The sequence below is a fragment of the Epinephelus moara genome, chromosome 24, assembly GCF_006386435.1.
Source record: "Epinephelus moara isolate mb chromosome 24, YSFRI_EMoa_1.0, whole genome shotgun sequence".
Lineage (NCBI taxonomy): Eukaryota > Metazoa > Chordata > Actinopteri > Perciformes > Serranidae > Epinephelus > Epinephelus moara.
Genome location: NC_065529.1, coordinates 28,043,183 through 28,063,356, shown reverse-complemented (window position 1 = coordinate 28,063,356; position 20,174 = coordinate 28,043,183). Strand labels below are relative to the sequence as shown.

At 38.7% G+C, this 20,174-nt stretch overlaps 1 protein-coding gene across 1 annotated transcript in view; it reads right to left on the bottom strand.

Annotated features, from left to right (window-relative positions):
• Positions 1 to 13,314, bottom strand: part of LOC126385546 (myosin-4-like) — a 41,239-nt gene extending 27,925 nt beyond the window's left edge. The window contains exons 1-31 of the mRNA XM_050037317.1: positions 13,111 to 13,314; positions 12,840 to 12,983; positions 12,581 to 12,737; positions 12,400 to 12,427; positions 12,183 to 12,297; positions 12,010 to 12,102; positions 11,615 to 11,678; positions 11,439 to 11,537; positions 11,246 to 11,349; positions 10,595 to 10,733; positions 10,137 to 10,255; positions 9,884 to 10,033; positions 9,620 to 9,790; positions 9,204 to 9,515; positions 8,878 to 8,940; positions 8,307 to 8,394; positions 7,464 to 7,581; positions 7,263 to 7,386; positions 7,021 to 7,157; positions 5,004 to 5,259; positions 4,666 to 4,908; positions 4,394 to 4,570; positions 4,157 to 4,302; positions 3,975 to 4,065; positions 3,037 to 3,426; positions 2,784 to 2,910; positions 2,527 to 2,645; positions 2,228 to 2,424; positions 1,706 to 1,889; positions 1,454 to 1,619; positions 386 to 510 (exon numbers count right to left, since the gene is read on the bottom strand). Coding sequence (XP_049893274.1) covers positions 386 to 510; positions 1,454 to 1,619; positions 1,706 to 1,889; positions 2,228 to 2,424; positions 2,527 to 2,645; positions 2,784 to 2,910; positions 3,037 to 3,426; positions 3,975 to 4,065; positions 4,157 to 4,302; positions 4,394 to 4,570; positions 4,666 to 4,908; positions 5,004 to 5,259; positions 7,021 to 7,157; positions 7,263 to 7,386; positions 7,464 to 7,581; positions 8,307 to 8,394; positions 8,878 to 8,940; positions 9,204 to 9,515; positions 9,620 to 9,790; positions 9,884 to 10,033; positions 10,137 to 10,255; positions 10,595 to 10,733; positions 11,246 to 11,349; positions 11,439 to 11,537; positions 11,615 to 11,678; positions 12,010 to 12,102; positions 12,183 to 12,297; positions 12,400 to 12,427; positions 12,581 to 12,737; positions 12,840 to 12,983; positions 13,111 to 13,314 — 4,650 coding nt within the window. The remainder of the gene's footprint in view (positions 1 to 385; positions 511 to 1,453; positions 1,620 to 1,705; positions 1,890 to 2,227; positions 2,425 to 2,526; positions 2,646 to 2,783; positions 2,911 to 3,036; positions 3,427 to 3,974; positions 4,066 to 4,156; positions 4,303 to 4,393; positions 4,571 to 4,665; positions 4,909 to 5,003; positions 5,260 to 7,020; positions 7,158 to 7,262; positions 7,387 to 7,463; positions 7,582 to 8,306; positions 8,395 to 8,877; positions 8,941 to 9,203; positions 9,516 to 9,619; positions 9,791 to 9,883; positions 10,034 to 10,136; positions 10,256 to 10,594; positions 10,734 to 11,245; positions 11,350 to 11,438; positions 11,538 to 11,614; positions 11,679 to 12,009; positions 12,103 to 12,182; positions 12,298 to 12,399; positions 12,428 to 12,580; positions 12,738 to 12,839; positions 12,984 to 13,110) is intronic.
• Positions 13,315 to 20,174: the final 6,860 nt, after the last annotated feature.

The following is a 20,174-nucleotide window of genomic DNA, read 5'->3' as shown; positions in this document are numbered from 1 at the left end:
GTCGCGCAAAATAATATGACTTTAGTTTATGAAGAGGTAAGACAGAGCTCTCTCCTCTCCTCTACATAGTGCAGCACGTAGCGGACTGGATATACCACTTGTCAATCAGGTAAAAGGGGCGGTATGTTTTCTGAGATGTTTGCTCTCACACAAACTGTGCCTGGCCCAGCATAAAACACGATCCGGATTGATTAAATTATTTTTGGAAATACCTAATTTTCTATTTTAGAAAACAGTATTTTAGAACAGTGGTAATAGTCTGGAAACAAATATTTTTCCATACTTTATTTTTCATTTTCCATACTTTTTAATACCTGGAAATTGATCAAATTTATTTCCATACTTTTCCATACTTTCCATACTTGCGTAGGAACTCTGTAAATACCTCTGCCTCCTCAAGAGCAGTCTGAACTTCTACTTTCTCAATCTCTGCTGTCTTCTTCGCCTTTTCCAGTTCATGAATTGTTTTTCCTGATTCAGCAATATGTTCAGTCAAATCGCTGATTTCCTCTGTTGAGAAAAAAAAATAGAATTACTGCTTTGCGGTTGTATGCCTGAACAAATCAGTCAAGTTGCAGTTACAGTTCACATCCATGTCTGTAAAAACACGGATGCTTCACACACATCTTCCCCTCTGCAGCACAGAACATCTATACAGTACAATCAGCACAGTTTCAAGCTGAACGCCAAGATTAGTGTCATCAATTTAGTATCTGACCAAATCTCCCCTTCTGTTTCTGAGATATGGTGTTACGAACCCTTAAAGGCCTGTTTAATAATGGCAGAAAAAGTGTTTTTTTTTTGTGACATTATAATGTCACAGTGAAGTTAACCTTTGACCTTTTGGAGATAACATGTCATCACTTCATCATTATGTCCTATTATATCCTTGAGTTATGGCCAAAAACATGTTTTGTGAGGTCACAGTGACTTTGACCTTTGATCACCAAATTTTCATCACTTTATTTATAGTGGATGTTTGCACCAAATTTGAGGAAACTTCCTCAAGGTGTTCTTGAGATATCGCGTTCATGAGAATGAGACAGATCCAAGGTCACAGTGACCTTGACCTTTGACCACAAATATCCCCTAAAAGAAATTCCTTCTTGGTGTTCTTGAGATATTGTGTTCACAAAAATGTGACAGACAGAGGGACGAATGGACAACCTGAAAACATAATGCCTCCAGCCACAGCTATCGCTGTCAAGGAGGCATCAAAAAAATGTTTGTGAACAAAGTTTAGTGTTGTTATTGTAGCATTGCATTAATTATCTATCTTATTTTCTCTAGTAAGATTAGACCTGTCACTGAAGCCCAAACTTGAATATTTAGTGTGTCACATTCACAAAAAACATGCTGTTAAGATTTTGTTTTTCATCAGTCTTGAATGTGTCACATATTTAGTAAAATCGTATTTAATGTCAACAATCACAAGCAGGATTCGTTGTCTTACGTTGCATGTTCTTGTTCTCTCTCTTCAGGGTCTCCAGGTGGTCCAGAGCTTCTTCATATGAATTTTTCAGCTTGAATATCTCAGTGCTCAATGAGCGACTCTCCTTCTGAGCTCCCTCCAGCTCTGCCTGACTCTCTTCATACTTCTGCTTCCACTCTGCAAGAACCTGAACATGTACAGAACAAACTGTTGTTGTTTTTGTCCCCTCAGGTAAACAAGTCCAAACCATGTGTTGAGACAGTAGCATCTGACCTTATCAAAGTTCCTTTGTTTCTTGTCGAGGTTAGCAGCCAGAGCATTAGCTCTCTCCACATCAATCATCATGTCCTCCACTTCACCCTGCAGTCTCTGTTTGGTCTTTTCCAGAGAGGCACACTTTGCATTCACAGCCTCAATGGATTCCTCTGCATCCTGAAGACGCTGGGCAAGCTTTTTCCTGCAAAAATATGTCACGATGAGTTAAGGAACTGATGCATGTGGTAACAACTAAAGCTCTGATGTAAACAACAAACTTAAAGTGTGTTTAGTGCTACAGTGGAGGAGCCTAGATTTGTCATTAATAATGTTCGTACTGAAGAGAGTTATCTTCTCTCACACAGGTGCAGAACATATGTGCTAGTTGGTCGTTGGCTGGAGTCTTTGCAGTGTGTTCACATATAGCTCTTTGGTTGAGACACGTGAGTTTTTTTGATGTCAGTTTGGTTTGTCTTATACATATATATATATATATACATACATACATATATATATATATATATATATATAATGACTTACTTGGCCTCCTCCAGTTCCTCAGTGCGCTGAATGGCATCAGTCTCGTATTTGGCTCTCCACTGAGCCACCTCGCTGTTAGCCTTGGACATGCCACGCTGCAGCTCAGATTTGGCCTCCTGCTCCTCCTCATACTGCTCTCTGAGCAGGTCGCAGTCATGACGAGCTGACTGAACAGCGTGAGCCAGGGCGTTCTTGGCCTAATAATGTCAAAATACATAATGTGGAAAAATCAATTATTTTTTTCTAACTAAATACATGCGATAATTTATGGCCAATTAAATAGAAGCATACTGCAGTACCTTAACTTCCTCCTCAAGGTGCTTTTTGAGCTCCTCAATTTGATGAATATAAGCCATTTTTCCCCTCGTAAGCTGGGAAACAAGAGACTCTTTTTCCTCCAACTGACGACCAAATTCCGCTGATTGGAAATATTGGATTATAGGAAAGTTATTCAACATCTATGTTTGTTTATGATTTGTGCTTAACTGTGATGTTTTCATAAACAGGTTTCAGGTTCTAGTGATTTTATCATTCTCATCCCAGATGTCAAACTCACCATTTTCAGTTGTCAGTCTTGATCTTTGAACATTCACTTCATTTAACTGACGCACGTGCTCGTCATTCTTGGACTTGAGTTCACTTAGCTGATCCTCAAGAGTACGGCACATTTTCTCCAGATTAGCCTGCGGACACAAATCAAAATAATGTTAAGTGAACTATATGATATATCATGAAGCTTCTGATGATGAAAAACAAATTGTGGTAGTTATTTTCCTTTATAGAATATTTAGTAAATTTGTAAATTTCACCTTTGATTTTGAGACAGACTCCATATTGCTTGTGAGGTCATCAATCTCCATCCTGTATTCGCTTTTCTCTTTCTCCAGCTTCTGTTTGACTCTCTGGAGGTTATCAATCTGTTCTCCCAGCTCTGCCACGCTGTCAGCTTGCTTCTTGCGGAGAGCTGCAGCGGTGGCCTCGTGCTGCAGGGTGGACTCTTCGAGATCACGACGCAGTTTCTGAAACTCGGCCTCGCGCTTCTTGATCATTTCGATCTGAACAGCTGTCGCTCCGCCGGCTTCTTCGAGCCTCTCACTGATCTCCTCAAGTTCCCTGGAGAGATCAGACCTCTGCTTCTCCACCTTGGCCCGAGCAGCTCGCTCAGCCTCAATCTCTTCCTCCAGCTCCTCAATACGAGCCTGTGATGCAAAAAAGGTACTAAGCCATGTTCAAATGGCCTGTGTGTCAAGCTTTATTTCCAATGTATAAGGTTTGACTTTGCTTTTTTCAGTCTATGACAAAGGTTCAATCCCAATACACCACTTGCCCCTACCACTTAGCCCTACTACTCTGTTTTGCACGTTCACATCACGGCATCCTGATTATTGTTTGGATAGAGGTGTAGGTTTTGAGGCCCTCCAAACAGAGGTTTTTCCAAGACACACTCCAGACTAAGTTTTATGAAAAATCATCTGCAAGCAAAAGCACAAACTCACAAATGGAGCATTTTCTTTGTTAATAAAGATTTAAAAAATACAATAACCATTGTATTATCTTGGTTTAGGGTTGTTTCTATGTATTATGGTCCTTTTCTTTATAACAAACATGACAAAAAAATCAAGAATGCTGATGTCTCAGTGACTAGCTAGCTAGCTAATGTTGCACTGTTATTAATGATTTCTAAATGACAGTCCTGCATTTTACATATTTCCATGTCACACCCCCAAAACACATAATTACACATTACCTGCAGTTCCTTGATTTTCTTATGAAGCTGAATACCAACTGACTGTTCATCTTCTATCTTGCCAAGAAGCTGACTTATCTCAAAGTCCCTCCTTTGTTAGCAAAAATAATAAAAATGTTAGATGCACATTATTATTTGGGGGAATTGTGGAAGTTATAAATTAAGTTTTTATGACTACATACTTCTTTATTTTCTCCTCAGACTGTTGCTTGTCATTCTCCAGATCCATTATGGTTTCATGGGCCAGTTTAAGATCCCCCTCAAGCTTTCTTTTGGCTCGCTCAAGGTCCATACGGAGCTTCTTTTCTTGCTCCAGAGAACCTTCAAGCTAGTGCATTCACAAACAGTGCAATGTCTATCAGTGGAAATGTAGAAAAAACTTTGGTGCACTTGTTTTGAACAAATATGCAGCCTCTTACATCGTCCACTTGTTGCTCAAGCTTGGCTTTAGCCTTCGTCAGAGAGTTGACTTTGTCTTCCTCTGCCTGCAGATCATCGAGAGTCTGCTGTTGGGCCTCTTGGAGGGCTTTCTTCTCTTTGGTCAGCTTGGCAATGGTCTCATCTAGAGATGCCATTTCCTCAATCAGGTTTTTAACCTTAACAGTTCATATAAAAACAATTATTTAATATGTAATCACAGTGTGTATTTCTAATAACCACAGTTTATTTAAGTGAAATAAGAGACATAAACCTTGTTCTCAGTGGCATGTTTCTCCTTTTCCACTTTAGCCAGGGTGAGCTCCAAGTCGTCAATGTCTTTCTTCAGCTCAGAGCACTCGTCCTCCAGCTTCCTCTTCTTTGCAGTCAGCTCAGCATTCATTTCCTCCTCATCTTCCAGTCTCTCGGATGTCTCTTTGACTTTGGCCTCAAGCTGGATTTTTGCTTTAATGAGCCCCTCACACCTTTCTTCTGCATCACTGAGGTTTTCAGCTTCCTAGATTTGATATGACATAAAATCAAAATGATCATTACTGAACTTTAAAAACCAGGATCTCTGGAAAAGTAATCCCTTCTTTCTTTTTAACTTACAGACTGAACTTGTAGCTGCAAGTCATTCTTCTCTTGCAGCAGAGACACCATCTTCTCCTCCAGTTCTTTCTTCTTAGCCTGAGTCTTTGCTAGCTCCTCTTTCATCTTTTCAAAGTCCTCTTTCATTTGTGCCATCTCTTTCTCAATCTCTGCGCTCTTCAGCAGGGGCTTTATTCTGAAGTACAGCTTCATCCATGGCCAGGTTTTGACATTCATGAATGAGCGGATGTTGTACTGGATGGTGTAAATAGCTTCCCTGGTGGACAAGACAGAAACGTCAGAATGTTTCCTCTTCTCCTGTTTTACAGTAGACACACACACATACACACATACAACTGTAAAATAATAGGACAGTTAGGTGATATTGTTTCTTAGTGCTGCCACCCTTGCATCCCTTTTTGGGTCCTAACATTAAATATCAACTATTTAGCATTCCAGAAACGTGCTTCTGTTGCGGAAAGTTGACCTCAATGATGTCTTAGTGTAACCACCTCTCCTATGCTCTTTCCTCTAATGCAGGAAAGAGTTCATGTGGTTTATCTCATCAACAACTCCAGTTCACCCTGGCCCACACTAAAACATTTATTTTGAATCTCAACTAGGGTTGCAACGGTATGAGATTTTCATGGTACGATAACCATCTCAGAAAATACCACGGTTTCATGGTATCAAGGTTTTACAGAATTATTATCATCAGTCAGAATGACCCTTAAACTAATGGCAAAAGAAGGCCTATCTTTGGTTGAACAAACATTTTATTACTATAATTGAAACTTGAAACCACTTTTTAAATGGATGTATGTGTAAAAAGTCTCCCTTTTTAAAATAACACAGTTGAGATTCTCCTTCCAGTTGCCTTTTTGGACACGGTGTGATATTCATCAATTTTCATGACACAGTACGCCTTTAAACAAGTGCAACCCTAATCTCAACTAATCTTGAAACCTCTGGGTTCCCCTCACACAACAGGATATCACATCGTAGAAATTGGACATTTAATACTAAACCAGTGCTGCAAGCTTCAACTTCTGAGCAGATCATGTAAAGTAATAATCACTTTTAACATAACTCACACCACAGGAACGTCTGGAAAGATGATCTTAAGAACCATCAAAAATATTAGGGCTTTACTGAGTATTGTTGGGAGGGGGTATCTGTCCCATATCGGCCTGATTCTCGTGTAGTGTCTGCCCAGCATTAGGTAAAGATTTACAGTCATTAGAAAGTCTCTACTGTTATCAAAAGTTGATGCTGCTTGAGCCTGAAACCTGACCCTGACTCACTATGAAAACACTGCCCACAGCCTACAACACATTTATTTTAAGTTCCTGATGTTACACTGCTTCACATATAACTGTAACTCAAGGTACAGTATCAAACTGTCTCTGATCCAGCAACCGCTCCTGCGAGGCTCAGCACACTAACACACTCTCCTCCTAGTCCCTACATAAAAGAGTTCAAACTAGGTAATCAAAATAAAGAGGATGCAGCACACGTAGAAGGCTCCTCTTGTGTCAGGGAGATAATTAGGGAAACACTTGCCCTTGAGTAGTCTGCCCAGCAGCTTGCACTTGCCGCGGTACTGACAGACGGCAAATGAGAAACAATTCCATCCAGTCTAATATTTCTTTTGCTTGACTTATTTTGGAGTATCAGGATAAATAAAACCTTGAATTCAATAACTATGAGGACTTTAGATGGAAAATATATCATTCATTTATTCCTATAGACTGCTAAGCTAGAAGAGCAGACTATGTCTCCCTGGATCTCATTAGGATGTCAGACCTATACTGAACTGAATTCAGTATCAGCCAGGAGCTATCAATTTGAAGCAGCCCTACATATCCCTATACACTGACTCAGACTCTTCAACAGCTCATCCAGTAACTGCATCCAAAATTATATTTACTGGAAGTATGAAGAACATGCTGCTTAAACATTTAACCTGCACAAGCTAATGCAGACTACATACAGTATCTATAGATACAATATCTGTATATATCAAAATGAAGCCCACCTTCTCTCCATCATTTTGGCAAATTCTCGTCTCATCAGGAAACCTCTGCAGAGAGCCTGAGTCATTGTGACCAGCTCAACCAGTTTCTCATCCCTCATCTCCTCAAGCATTCCCAGAATTCCAGCCTTGAAGAATACCTGATGACAGTTTTAACAACAATAAATTACCAAAATGTTATTTTTTTGTTTCATGCTACAAAATAATGCCATTATGTCATGATTGTAATTAAGTATGCTCTTTACCTTGGTGTGGCCGTATCTGTACTGTGTTTTATCCACGTTTATGGATTCCAGCAGTTTCTCTGAGGCCTTCTTGTTGTCGATGAACTGTCCCTCAGGGATGACGCTAGCATTCAATACTTTGTATCTGAAAGGAATTACTTAGATCAGATCATTGATAGCACAGAGTCAGCAAAAGTGGCCTGACAGAGATAGCTACTGCACCTCTGCTTGAAGTCACCGTAGAGGATTCTGCTGGGGAAACCTTTCCTGCAGATCCTGATACCTTCCAGCACGCCGTTACACCGGAGCTGGTGGATAACCAGGAAGTTCTCCATGAGACCTTAAACAGTAATAAGAACACCCAAGGTTATGGACATGAAGCACCTGCACAGGTCAGAGGTGCTGAGGAGGTGTTATTTGCAAACATCTGCCTGCTTTGTAACAGCAACTGTGGAACAGAACGGCTAACCATACAGTAGATAAACTAAAGAAGCTAAGAGTTCATAAACACCTCCCCCATCGTAATTGTTGTGAGGAATATGAGGCTTCTGTTAGTCATACGCTCCTTTCAGACATGCACTGCAGACCTGAAATTACCTAGACATGACCTGGAGGAGCTGTTTGTGCTCAGAGAGCTGTCTGAATCAGTTGGATTGGACATTACATGGACTTAACCATGCCAGCGCCCTATGACAAATTCACTATAATGTCCAACTGAGCCAACATGTGAAGAGAGCACCTAACTATTCGTAGAATTCACAGTGAACGAGTGGGTGTATGCGGCTTGTGCAAAACCAGAAGAAAACAAACATCCGAGGGTGAAAAAGAAGGGTCATGTACACAAAGACAGCAATGAAAATGTCCATCTGGAGAGATGACAGGATTCAGGAAGTTCTGACATTAAAGGCCGAAGCCAAAATCGTTACCAAACCAGAGTATTTCAAGTAGGTGAGAGCCCTTGTGACACGAAAAACCTTCTGTTGTGTGCTACATGTGTGAAAGGTCGAACATTGTTAGGAGTTCATATTAGAAACAGCTATACACACAACTTTTTTGGGGGCCTACCTGGTGTTTTTGTTTCATTGGGAATCAAACAGCGCACAAAGTGTGGGTGAGTGCTTCTTAAGTTGGTCATCAGCTTGCTCAGGTTTTCCTGTTGATGGACAAAACTTTTAGAATTAACATTTTCCCCAAAGTCTTGACACTGACATGACAACACTTTATAACTTTAAGATGGCAGCATAAAAAATAGAAACAGAAGATTTAGTTTGTGATGCTTGAAAGGGAGAGGTTCTGTGGTGTGCCTGAACTGATGTAAATATATGTTTTTACTTTTACCTCTTTTTCACTAATAAATGTTTTACAGATAATCAGGATAAGATAATCAATTCATGAGACTGAACCCAGACCACCCATGTTGAAGATCAACACATCACTTACAGTAGCTCTGCAGCGATATACATTCAGGTAACAAACCTGGCCTGCTATGAAATGGCATTAACGAGTCACTGGTGCACTACATGCATGTTTCTCGTGTAAAGCTTAGTTAGGCTCTTCCATTATTCATCACCTGCACGGTTATTTATATATGTGTTCAAAAGTGACCATGAAATATGTTTGTGAAAATAAAAAATACCCTGAAGAGGGCTGATACTGTCTGGAAGGAGCCGCCCTTCTTCACCTTCTTTGTACTTTTGCCCTCTGTAAAAAGAATTTACAAGTTTATTTTCATTTTGCATTCTCATTTTGGCACATAAATTATTTCCAAGTATGATGGTATTGATGTTGCTAAATATAGTTTTTAAAGTATCTTAAATTGTTTGGGGGTTACTCTGAATAATCCTTTATTCCTGTAGATAAAACTTGACAATAAAATGTACTGGTGATGTCTAGTTAACATAACTATGATACAGTACATTTGCTTCAGTTCTACATGTTGTGTACCTTAAATATAAAAAAGACTCTACCTTCTGTTGAGGCATGTGATGCAAAGAGGTGAGCCAACAGTTTGGTTGAAGACTTCTGGTAGAGCTGAACAACTGAGTCATTCAGAGGGTCTTTGTTCTTATCCAGCCAGCCATTGACATTGTAGTCAACAGTGCCGGCATAGTGCACCAGGGAGAAATGGGCCTCAGCTTTGCCTTTGGTAGGTTTGGGTTTCTGGAAGATAGCATTTTTTCCAAGATGCTGGTCATACATTTTGTTCTTGAAGGTCATGTCTGTTGCCTTGGGGAACATGCACTCCTCTTCAAGGATGGAGAAGATGCCCATTGGCTGTTACCGATAACACAAATGAGAAAAAAGTACATTTATGTACAGCCCTTTAATAGTGAGGACCATTATTTTTTCATCACTGTAACAAATGTCTCTTGTAGTACCTTCTCAATTAGCTCAATACAGGCAGCCAAGTCCATACCAAAATCAATGAACACCCATTCAATTCCCTCTTTCTTGTACTCCTCTTGCTCCAGGACAAACATGTGGTGGTTGAAAAACTGTTGCAGTTTTTCATTGGTGAAGTTGATGCACAGCTGCTCCAAGCTGTTGAACTTAATTTGTAACAAGTCAAAGTTACTTCCTCAACCACAAAATCATCATCATCATTATCATTATCAAAAACAAAATAGTGTCACAAAACTCACATCAAAGATTTCAAACCCAGCAATATCCAGGACACCGATGAAATAGCTTCTTGCCTGCCTGGTATCCAACATCTCATTAATTCTGAAGACCATCCACAAGAACATTTTCTCGTAGACAGTTTTGGAGAGAGCCATAACAGAGTTGTGCACCTAAAGATTAAAAGAGTTGTAGTTTTGGTTATACAGAACACGTGGTGCTTTTATATTGATTAACACAATTATGTTTGTAAACTAATACTTTAATGTAAAGTACCTGTGGCACAGTTTGACCTTTAACCACCATTTCGTTGCCAACCTTGACTCTTGGGTAACATAACGACTTGAGCATATCAGCAGAGTTCAGGCCCATGAGGTAGGCGATTTTATCAGCCTCTGATGAAAACAGAGAACACAAAGATTACACACTTTCCTCAGTGATGCTAATAAATTACAAAGGTGATGGGTGATGCAGTGCCAGGTCACTGTGACAACAGGCTTAGTGTAGAGTAGCCCAGGTATTGTTACTCTCATCAGCCAAAACCTCCGGCTTAAGGATAAGCTGAGACACCCTAACTTTTGTCCATCATTCTTAATTGTGGAAGCATGATTGAATAAACAAATACACAGTATAACAGGAGAAATGTATGCGGTGGGAAAAAACATTACAGTATATTGGTAATGATTAGTTAATTGTACAGGTATGATATTTAGAATTTTTGCTCCAGCATTTACCCTCAGTGCCGTCAGGCTCAGCCTGCTCTTCACGCTGCTTCTGCTTGAACTTCATGTTTCCATGATGCATCACAGCTCCTGTCAGCTTGTAGATGCTTGACTTCTCTTCTGCAGTGAAGCCCAGGATGTCGATGGCAGTCTGCCGAATGGATCATGAAAAATACAGATTTATTGTAACATTTTTCTTTGTTATTTATGTTTGTCCTTCTTAGGAAACCCCAGACCACTGCAGTTTTTAAATCCAAGGCAAAAACCTTATTGTTCTCAAACACTTTAACTGAATGTTGTTAAAACCCAATGACTTATTATTACTGTATTATTATTACAACTTTCATTCTTTTGGTTTATTTATGCTCATTTTTTTTTAACTTTCATCTCCTTTTACCTTATGATGCTGTTGATGATGTTGTTTTTACTTTAAATTGAGTTTTCCTTTTGTATTGTTATTTTATCTTATTTGAACAGCACCTTAAACCTACATCTGTGTAAAAAATGTACTTATAAATAAAGCTGTCGTGTCTTCACTTTATGTTATTGGCTGCTCTGACAGGACATCATTATGATATCTGAGGAACCATTACAGTATGTGCAGTATTTAATCAATTAAAGTGTAACTTTTAATGTGTTGGATTTTGCAGAGTGTGTACTCACATCAGTGGCGATGAATTCTTCAACGTCATTGATACTCTTGACAGTGATTTCACCGTGACTGATCATGGGGAAGTCATACGGGTTGGTGGTGATAAGGAGACCCTCTGAAAGATGTTTATTGTATTTCATTATACAGACTCATGTGGAGCATGCATTTATTCTATAAAATGATATATATAGCTAAATGTCTCACCTATCAGCTCAGGTTTGTGGCCTGTCGTGAGCTGATAGAAGATGTGGTAGCTCCTTTCAGCAGACAGCTGGAACGTCACACGAGACTTCTCCAGCAGATCTTTAAAACAAGGAGATAAGATTACAGTTTATACTTTTATTAAACCTTCTGGATATAACGATGGGCTGGAGGCTTACATGTTTCAATATCAGCTGAAGCCAACTTTCCAGTTGTTCCAAAATGGATTCTGATGAATTTACCCTGCAGAGGAATGCAGTTATCAGTGCGGGCATGTTTGTGACTCGCTCTGCTAGTACACAGGTTTATACTTGGTGGTAAATGATAGATTAAAATCCTACTGGAGGTCTTTCCACTTGCACCACACAGAGAGTTAAACGATAAAGTCATATTAACCTACCAAAACATTATTCAGTACAAAAAACAAAACAAAAAAACAGCATGCTTCTAAATTGTAATATTGCAATATATTCTACAAAGAAAAACAAACAAACAAAGAATAGTGAGGGCAGCAGACCATCTTAAAAGCAGACACTATCTGAAAGAAGCAAGATTCTTATTAACTTAAACTTACAAAGCGGGATGAGTTGTCATTCCTCACAGTTTTGGCGTTACCATAAGCCTCCAGCAGAGGGTTGGCTGCAATGATTTGATCCTCCAGCGACCCCTTAAATAAAGTTACATGACATGTTTGTATTTACACTTTCATAGACACCATACACACGCACAGAATATCACATTATTTACCTGCATTTTTCCAGCTACTGGCTCAGCAGTTTTCTTTCCTCCAGCCACTGCGATTGTCGCAAAGTACTGGATGACACGTTTGGTGTTGACAGTCTTTCCCGCACCGGATTCTCCGCTACAATGCAGACAATTACACGACATGTGTGTTAGTGTAAATCAGATATAATACAGTGCAGTAATAACAAGTCCTAATTAGCTCTCTTTAGAATTGACTTACGTAATCAGGATTGACTGATTCTCACGATCTGTTGAGAGAATAAAATTTGAACATCTTAAACAGTACTACTGCATTATATTTTTTATATTACAGCAGTCGGTGTCACAATACACTGCAAAGACTAGCTCCTCATGTAGACTTACTATTCTGGACACACAGTAGCTTAAAAACTGACTGATACCTTGGAGCATGAACTGATAGGCGTTGTCCGAGATGGAGAAGATGTGGGGTGGAGCCTCAATCCTCTTTTTGCCTCTGTATCCTTGTACAACCACTGAGTCATACACTGGGAGCCACTTGTAGGGGTTCACAGTGACGCAGAACAGCCCTGAGTAGGTCTGTTTAGGGAGAGCACATATATATATTACATGTCACCTTTATACATACATGTATATACTGTATATACCTAATGTTATACTTAATATCTAAACTGGTCTTACATAGATCATCCATGCTGCATAACGGTCTTTGAGGTTATACAGCACAGAGGGTTCACTGAGGTGGGTCATCATGGCCATGTCCTCAATCTTATCAAACTTTGGAGGGTTCATGGGGAAGATGTCATCATCCTTCACAGTGAGAGTCTGCAACAAAACAACACAATTAGCTCTAAGAATGTGCAGTACCATTATGAAATAAAGTGTGAGAATATGTTGCCACTCATTTACTTTACATATATATTGTATTATATGAGAATAGATGTCTACATACCTTCCCACCCTTAATTTCAACTGTAGCTTTGCCACCCTCTTTTTTCACTAGCTTCCCCGGCACATACACCTCAGTGGGCTCGACCACGTAATACGCTGTTTTGGCATCAAAGGGGAGGTTTTGAGCCTCTACTCTCTCCTTTTCTGATTTTCGGAGGTATAGGGCCGCCGGGCCAAAACACTCCATTTCTGAGTCCGCATGCATGGCTCCACTGTAAAAATGATTAAAGTATGAGTGAAATAATGAAATTTGGATTTACAGAAAGACATTTAATGATAACATAAAATAGAAAGTGCATGGTTTATTAGTTATATTTTTGTTTCATTTTGTGTCCTTTTTTCAGGCAAGTCACTAGTTGCATGAACGTCATTTACCTTTTGTGTTGCCGTTGTTATGTGGATACTAAGAAAAAACAAAAAAACAAAGTCAAATTAGAAAATAAACCCATGAAAGTCTCTCTAATGCCAAAATTAGCAAGTCTTTGCAAAAGAACTGCTCTTGAACAGCTCATTAACTTAAAGCACTAATCACTGCAAACAGTGTGATAGAAGACTCACCTTCGTTGGCAGCCTATCAGTCCAAAACTTCTGACGAGCCTGGAAGTGCTTCTTTTATACTGAAATCTCTGGACACCATACAGGAGCAGCTCTCCTGTTTAGGTCACTGAGCTTATCTTGAGAATGATATCAGATGGCCTTCTCCGCTCCATCATCACAACTGCTGTCACCTTATCCTGTATGACACAAAAACACCATTATCACTGAATGAACCCGCAGATTAAAAAGACAGATTCCTCTCCAAAAAAACAAAACAAAAAAACAACAACAACCAGCTGGTTATTACTATGCATTTTAACAATAACTCAAAATTTTATACTCAGTGGTTTAACTACAGGGACTAGTGATAAATATTGTATTTGTAGTTACTATGCGACCTTTTTGTATAAATGAAAAGCTATTACTTCAAATCTTTGTGGGTGTGGGCCAGAAAGTCTTACTACAGGATTATTTCTTCCATCCGCACCCTCAAACCGTCAAACAATCCTTTGGCAGTGACATTGTTTGAAACATCCCTTGACCATCGCGCCAAGTGTTGAGGCTGAGGCTAATTTAAGATCCCATTATGGTCCATTATGCTCTTGTGCTTTCTCTCCAAAGAAAGACGACTCCTAGGATGCGGCGAAAGTATTCTCTTGTGATGAGATAAGATACAATAAAATGTGATATTCAATATGTGTGGCCTTTCTTTGTAGTCTTATTAGGACTTCAAGCAAATATAGCCTCCAGCTCACAAATGCCCAGGATCTTATTATTGTAATTGTTTACAGATGCATTGAACACTTGTCTTAATTACATGCCCGATGTATTTCAGCATCCTGTTACTAAGCACCACAGAGAACACTTCCAGGCTGTGAGGCTTCCTATTCTTGCCTCAGACTATCACTATTGTGACTAGGTCATAAACTCATCAAGTTCAATTTAGTTCTGTGTGGTGGTAAGTAGAGATCTGAAGTTTGTCTTTGCTTCTGTTCCTCTGTAGTTTGATGGGTTTGATGGTGCTAGCAATGCTTATTGCTCTGTACCTAGGAGGCCTCTCATGCTAGAAGTGCTTGTGCTTAAAGTATTTGGAAAAAAGTGCCACCAAAAGCTGTGTAATTGAGACAAGTTTGGTATTTACTGTTAATATAGTTAAGGAAGAGAAACAGGCTATTTATATTTCTTAACTGTAGGTGTTATGTGCAGTGTGCTGGTTGCCAATGGTAACATATGATGGTACAATGAGCTAATGTGCTTTGCATAGTTCGGTTAGAAATAAGATGTAATCTTGGAAAACAGAAGTTGTTAGATGAGAACTTCTTATGGTTTCTCAATTATGATTAAGATTCATCATCATTTTGTGTTAAGTTTATTTTTCTGTGTGGCTTATTTAAACATGCAGATATGAAATTATGTAGTCAAGAGGAAACAAATACAAAACAATGACTAATTTGTCATACATTTTTCCACCTGTTACAATACCATTTTAGTTGTATGAGTTGGTCATTATTGTGTTGTGTATGTCAGTACCGTAAAGACCAGTGTTCTGTTAATGTATGTGATGCTGCTTTTAAGAGCTTATATTTCTATTTGGTAAAAATGTCTGTTCTTTCTGATTAGTGTAAAGTCGTGGATTATGCGAAAGTTACATCTAAAGTTAGTATAATTTCTGTGCTTAAACACAGGTGTACAGTTTTTATGACAGGTATGGTGCTGTAAGGCCGTTTAGCGAGCACGGCAAAAAGAACTGGTGCTTGGAAGATGAAATGATGTCTGCGTAGATTTAGACTGCAATAAGTTTTTTGATTGTGTTATGCAGTGTTATAGAATGCAATAATGTGCGATATGTCAGAACCTATAGGAACAGGACATCAAGTCGGGCGAGATCTAAGTTGGAAGGACTCAACCTGACGTTTCTGTAATCTCAAATAAACCTCGTACAAGTTTTTCCTGTCTCATGTTAAGTACTAGTAAAAAGAACTGGATTACAAGTCGGAACTGAGATACCTTGCAGACTAAGTGGCCTCAGAACTTGGGCATGTTAAAATGGTTACTGTGCTGCTGTTAACATAAACGCCAGGGCATACTCTACTGTGAACATGGAAAGATCTTTTAGAGCAGGTAAATAACAAATAACTAACCCGAGAAACATAAATTTATATAGATGATATAAGAAATATGAAACCAGTGCAGCTGCTCTGTGCCTAAATACTTCTCTACACTATCACATATTCAAGTATTTTACAATACAAGATGCTCTATTTTCTGAATTTGTTTATTTATAAACCTGCAGTTGCATCTACTGTATTAATTCTTAAAAAAGAAAAAACAGAGACAGAGAGAGACAGAGAGAGGGAGAGAGGGAGAGAGAGAGAGAGAGAGAGAGAGAGAGAACCAATAATCAACTACAAATATTTGCTGAAATGAAAACAGATTACCAGCTTGTTTACATGAGAGACCACCTGTCAATTTGGGGTAGACACTGTCTAGTGTTCAGGGTGGTCGAGAAATGTTTAAATTCCAAAGCAGCTAATGTTCCCTTGTGTGTGCTAAATAAGACATCTCTGTGCAGGTGTTACGCAGCACACTAGGAATTTTGTTTGTGTGTGTGGGTATGTGGGTGTGTGCGTGTCTGTTTGTATGTGTGTGTTACTATTTACTCTTGTGTGAGAGGGAAAATTCATATTACTAATTGCAGAAAGGGAGTGAGGAAAAGAGAGACAATAGTGATGATGTGCTGTTTTTCTTGAGTTGACTTGTGTTTATAACACTGAAAGTAGCAAGGTCAGGTAAGTGAAATACTTTTAATACATTGTCACGTGAGCCTTTGCAATTTTTGTTAACAGCACCTTTGAAATGTGAAAGTGCTTATCATGGTATTGCCTGAATTTAAATGTGTATTACTCATAATACTGAAGCACTTACCTGTAGAGTTTAAAAGTCTAATAACAGGCATGATTTTTTTCTGTTGATTGATGGATGATGCAAACATGTTATTCTAATATAGATTTTATTTGAGACATTAAAAATTATATGAACATGTTTTGTATATATCATGATGGCTTTTTGTTGATATGTGATGCAGTGCTGGTATGGTGCATGCTGAAACTCCCACATCTGGCCTGAGAGTTAAATGCATTGGCATCAACTGAATTTTCAAAGCAGGAGGTGGTACTACCTCCAGCTCCACTCCTCTTTGAGCCGTTTGTATTATTTTCTACATATTTATCTTCATTAGCTGCTTTTAAATATTTTATAGTCAAAAGGTGCTTGCTGAGTAATGACAATGCTCTAAATAAGTTTGTGAGTATGTAAGATTAGGGTAAGGCCTGGGTCATCTTTTGCTGAAAAAAAAAAAAAAAATGAGTTTGTTGGATGAAGCTGAAGGGGTGACAGGACTAATGCCGCATTCCCACTGCATGATAAGGCACAGCTCTACCCAACTCAACTCACTTATTCATTGGTTTTGCATTGCAATTGCATTGCATTGCAATTATCACTTGCGCGACACGGGACATCCTGCACAAACCCGCCATTTTTAAATAGCCAAGCTAACATCAATAGAGAACATTTTTTCATCCCCCTGCCCCAGATTTTAAAAAAGTGGTAACCCGCAAAACTAAGGTGTGCACTAGACACTCCTCTGCTTAGTTGCCGATGAAAGAATCCAGCGATTTTGCATAAAAGATAATGTCACAGCACTTTCACGCGGTGTCACTATGGCAATAAGCTGAATCTGCCTACAGTGAGTGGGAACTATACGCAGTGGAAAAGAAAATAGAGAGAAGGACCTGTTACCAAACCGGTAACACTTTACTTGAAGGTATCAACATAAGAGTGACATGACACTGTCATAACTATGACATGACACTGTCATAAGCGTTTATGACTGCTGTCATTAAGTGTCATTCGGTTTTTGTAATGACAAGTTGACATTGTTTGGGTTGTCTTGATTATGACAAGTTGACATTGATCAAAGTGACATTACCAGAAGTTGTCTTTGTCATGACAAGTTGACATTAAATTTGTTTGGGATGTCCTTATTATGAGAGGTGCATTTCTTGTTAATGTCAAAGTGTTACCACCAAACCTTAGTCGAGTTGAACCGAACCATGTGGTGGAAATGCGTCATAAGTCTGAGTGATGTCATGACATTTCATGAAATCAGTGTGTCATCTTAGTGGATGACACTCTGATTGAAATGTCATGACATGTCATGACGTGTCATCTTAAATTGTAAATACACGGTATGCATTTGCATGTCAGCATGTATCATAAACTTTGTCTGTCTAGTTTGTTGACATGAGAATCAGGAATGCTCGGTAACCCCTGCAAATTTCCAGCTTGTTCTTCACAAATGAAGTCGTGAGTGCATGAGGTTGTCAGTTATTCACTCCTCATCAGTTCACTGGTAAGTATGCTCGGAGCAAAAGATCTGCTAAAGTAACTGTTTATTTGTGAGCGGTGAATTTTGATAAACCTACAGATAACCACTTGGTTTTTTTTAATTCATCTTGAATTTTGGATCCCAAATATCAATTAAGTTAATTGAGCATCAAACCAAGTTATAGTGCACATGTAATCATCGTCCACGCTTTAGATGATTTAACACAGGACCTTTTATATATAAGCCCGCCTGTCCAGACTATCAGACTATCAGCTACCAGATATCAGTTTTAATATATAATATTTTCTTAAATATTTTTAATAAAATGTAAGATTTAATCTTAATTATTCATAAATTCAAATGATAATAATAAATAATAGCCATATGTAATCAATTTTGTTAGATGTCTCTTGTTAGCTAATCTTAAATATCATGTTTATGTTTAATGTTAATTTTCAGTTTTTCACAACTACATGTTAAGCAGTTATTTCTCTGTTTTTGAGCATTGCCTCATCTTGCATGTAATAACAGAGTCATTCATGTACTGGCATGTTTGTAATTCTGGTCATTTTTGTCCCTTACAGATAAGTTGATCTCTATATGGGGATACGGACAAGACACTTGTTCTCTTCAGTTTGCATGTTGGCCCATTGCTGAATGAACCTTCACATATTACTTTATTCCCAGGAAAAACTTTTTTCATCCAGGAAAACTTTTACACAAACTGACAATTAACATCATAACACGAGTCCTGCTGACTAATGCAAATAAAGGTCATTTGGATGGTTTATTGAGAATTGCTGGTATTATTTCCCTTTATCATTGAGTGCTTTCTACTTTGCCGTGGAAGTATATGTTCTTTTAAATAAATTACAGAAAAGTTCTCACACATTTTCATGGACAAAATTTAAAAGACTTTTCCATGACTTTCCGAGGGCCCATAATATAATGTTGTTCTTGCCCCCACTTTCCCTGTGTTTTTCAGTTTCAGTATGTACCAGATTAAGACTAAAATTATTCAACCATAATTTCATTTAGCTGGCATATGAAACGTACGTGATGGTAAACAAACATCTCACATCAACACATACATACATCGACAGCTACAGAAAATACATCTGCCATTTTGTTACCTTACTTGGAAGGTTATCCATGGATGAGTACTGCAACAATTTCATTACACGCAACAAAATTCCTTGGCTTTTCCATAACTTTCAAGATTTTTTTTTTGCAAATTCCATGACTATTCCAGGCCTAGAGAGTGTGATGGTGAAATTCCATGCCTTTTCAGGATTTCCATGATCATGAGAACTCTGGTTACAACAACTTTAGTGTTTTACCTTCAGCCATTGTTAAGATGTTTTTGTTTGGCATGGATCCATCTCACCCAGGTCTCCTTTCCTCTTCTTCTTCTTCCATCTCCTGTGTACGGCACATGAGGAATAACAAAGCAATGGGTTTGTTAGGTTTTTTTTATATAAAAGGTATTTTCTTAATTGGGAAAGAGCAAATCTAGTAAAAACAAGTACACAAGCTCACAATATACAGTAGGAGCTAAAAAGTTTACTGTGCATTTGAAATGGTTAATTTACCTTCTACTTAGCCAGTATAAAATTGTTAAAGGCAAACTCAACCTACCTGCACAAAATGTGGTTTACAAGAGGTATGACACAGTTGTACAATTTCTTCAGTGGCTCTGAAGGAGATGTCCAAAGTTTGAAAAACTAACTCTTATTATGTCGTCGGGGTTATCCTAATTGGGGCTTGAGATTTTTAACAGAAAACCTGCTTCTACTATCTATCCTCACTTATAGTTCCATATTGCTAACTAACCTGAGCTAGCTAACGTTGCAACTCAGGTGAGGAGAACGGCATTATTGTTTACACATCTCAAGCTGTCACGAGCACAAGCCTCTCGTTCATGAGTGGATGCACGCCTCCCTCAGTCTGTGCAGTGATACACTTGAAGGGTGTAGTTTGGCAGAAAGAAAATAGTTCCTACATGAAACTGCTCACAAAACGGTTTGCGGATTGTCTTGACTAACCAGGTCATGATTTCTGGAAAGAAACATTGCTGTTGAGTTTTTCAAATGTATTTTTTAGCACTTTGAGCACCACAGGCTGAGTGCCATCTAGTTCCA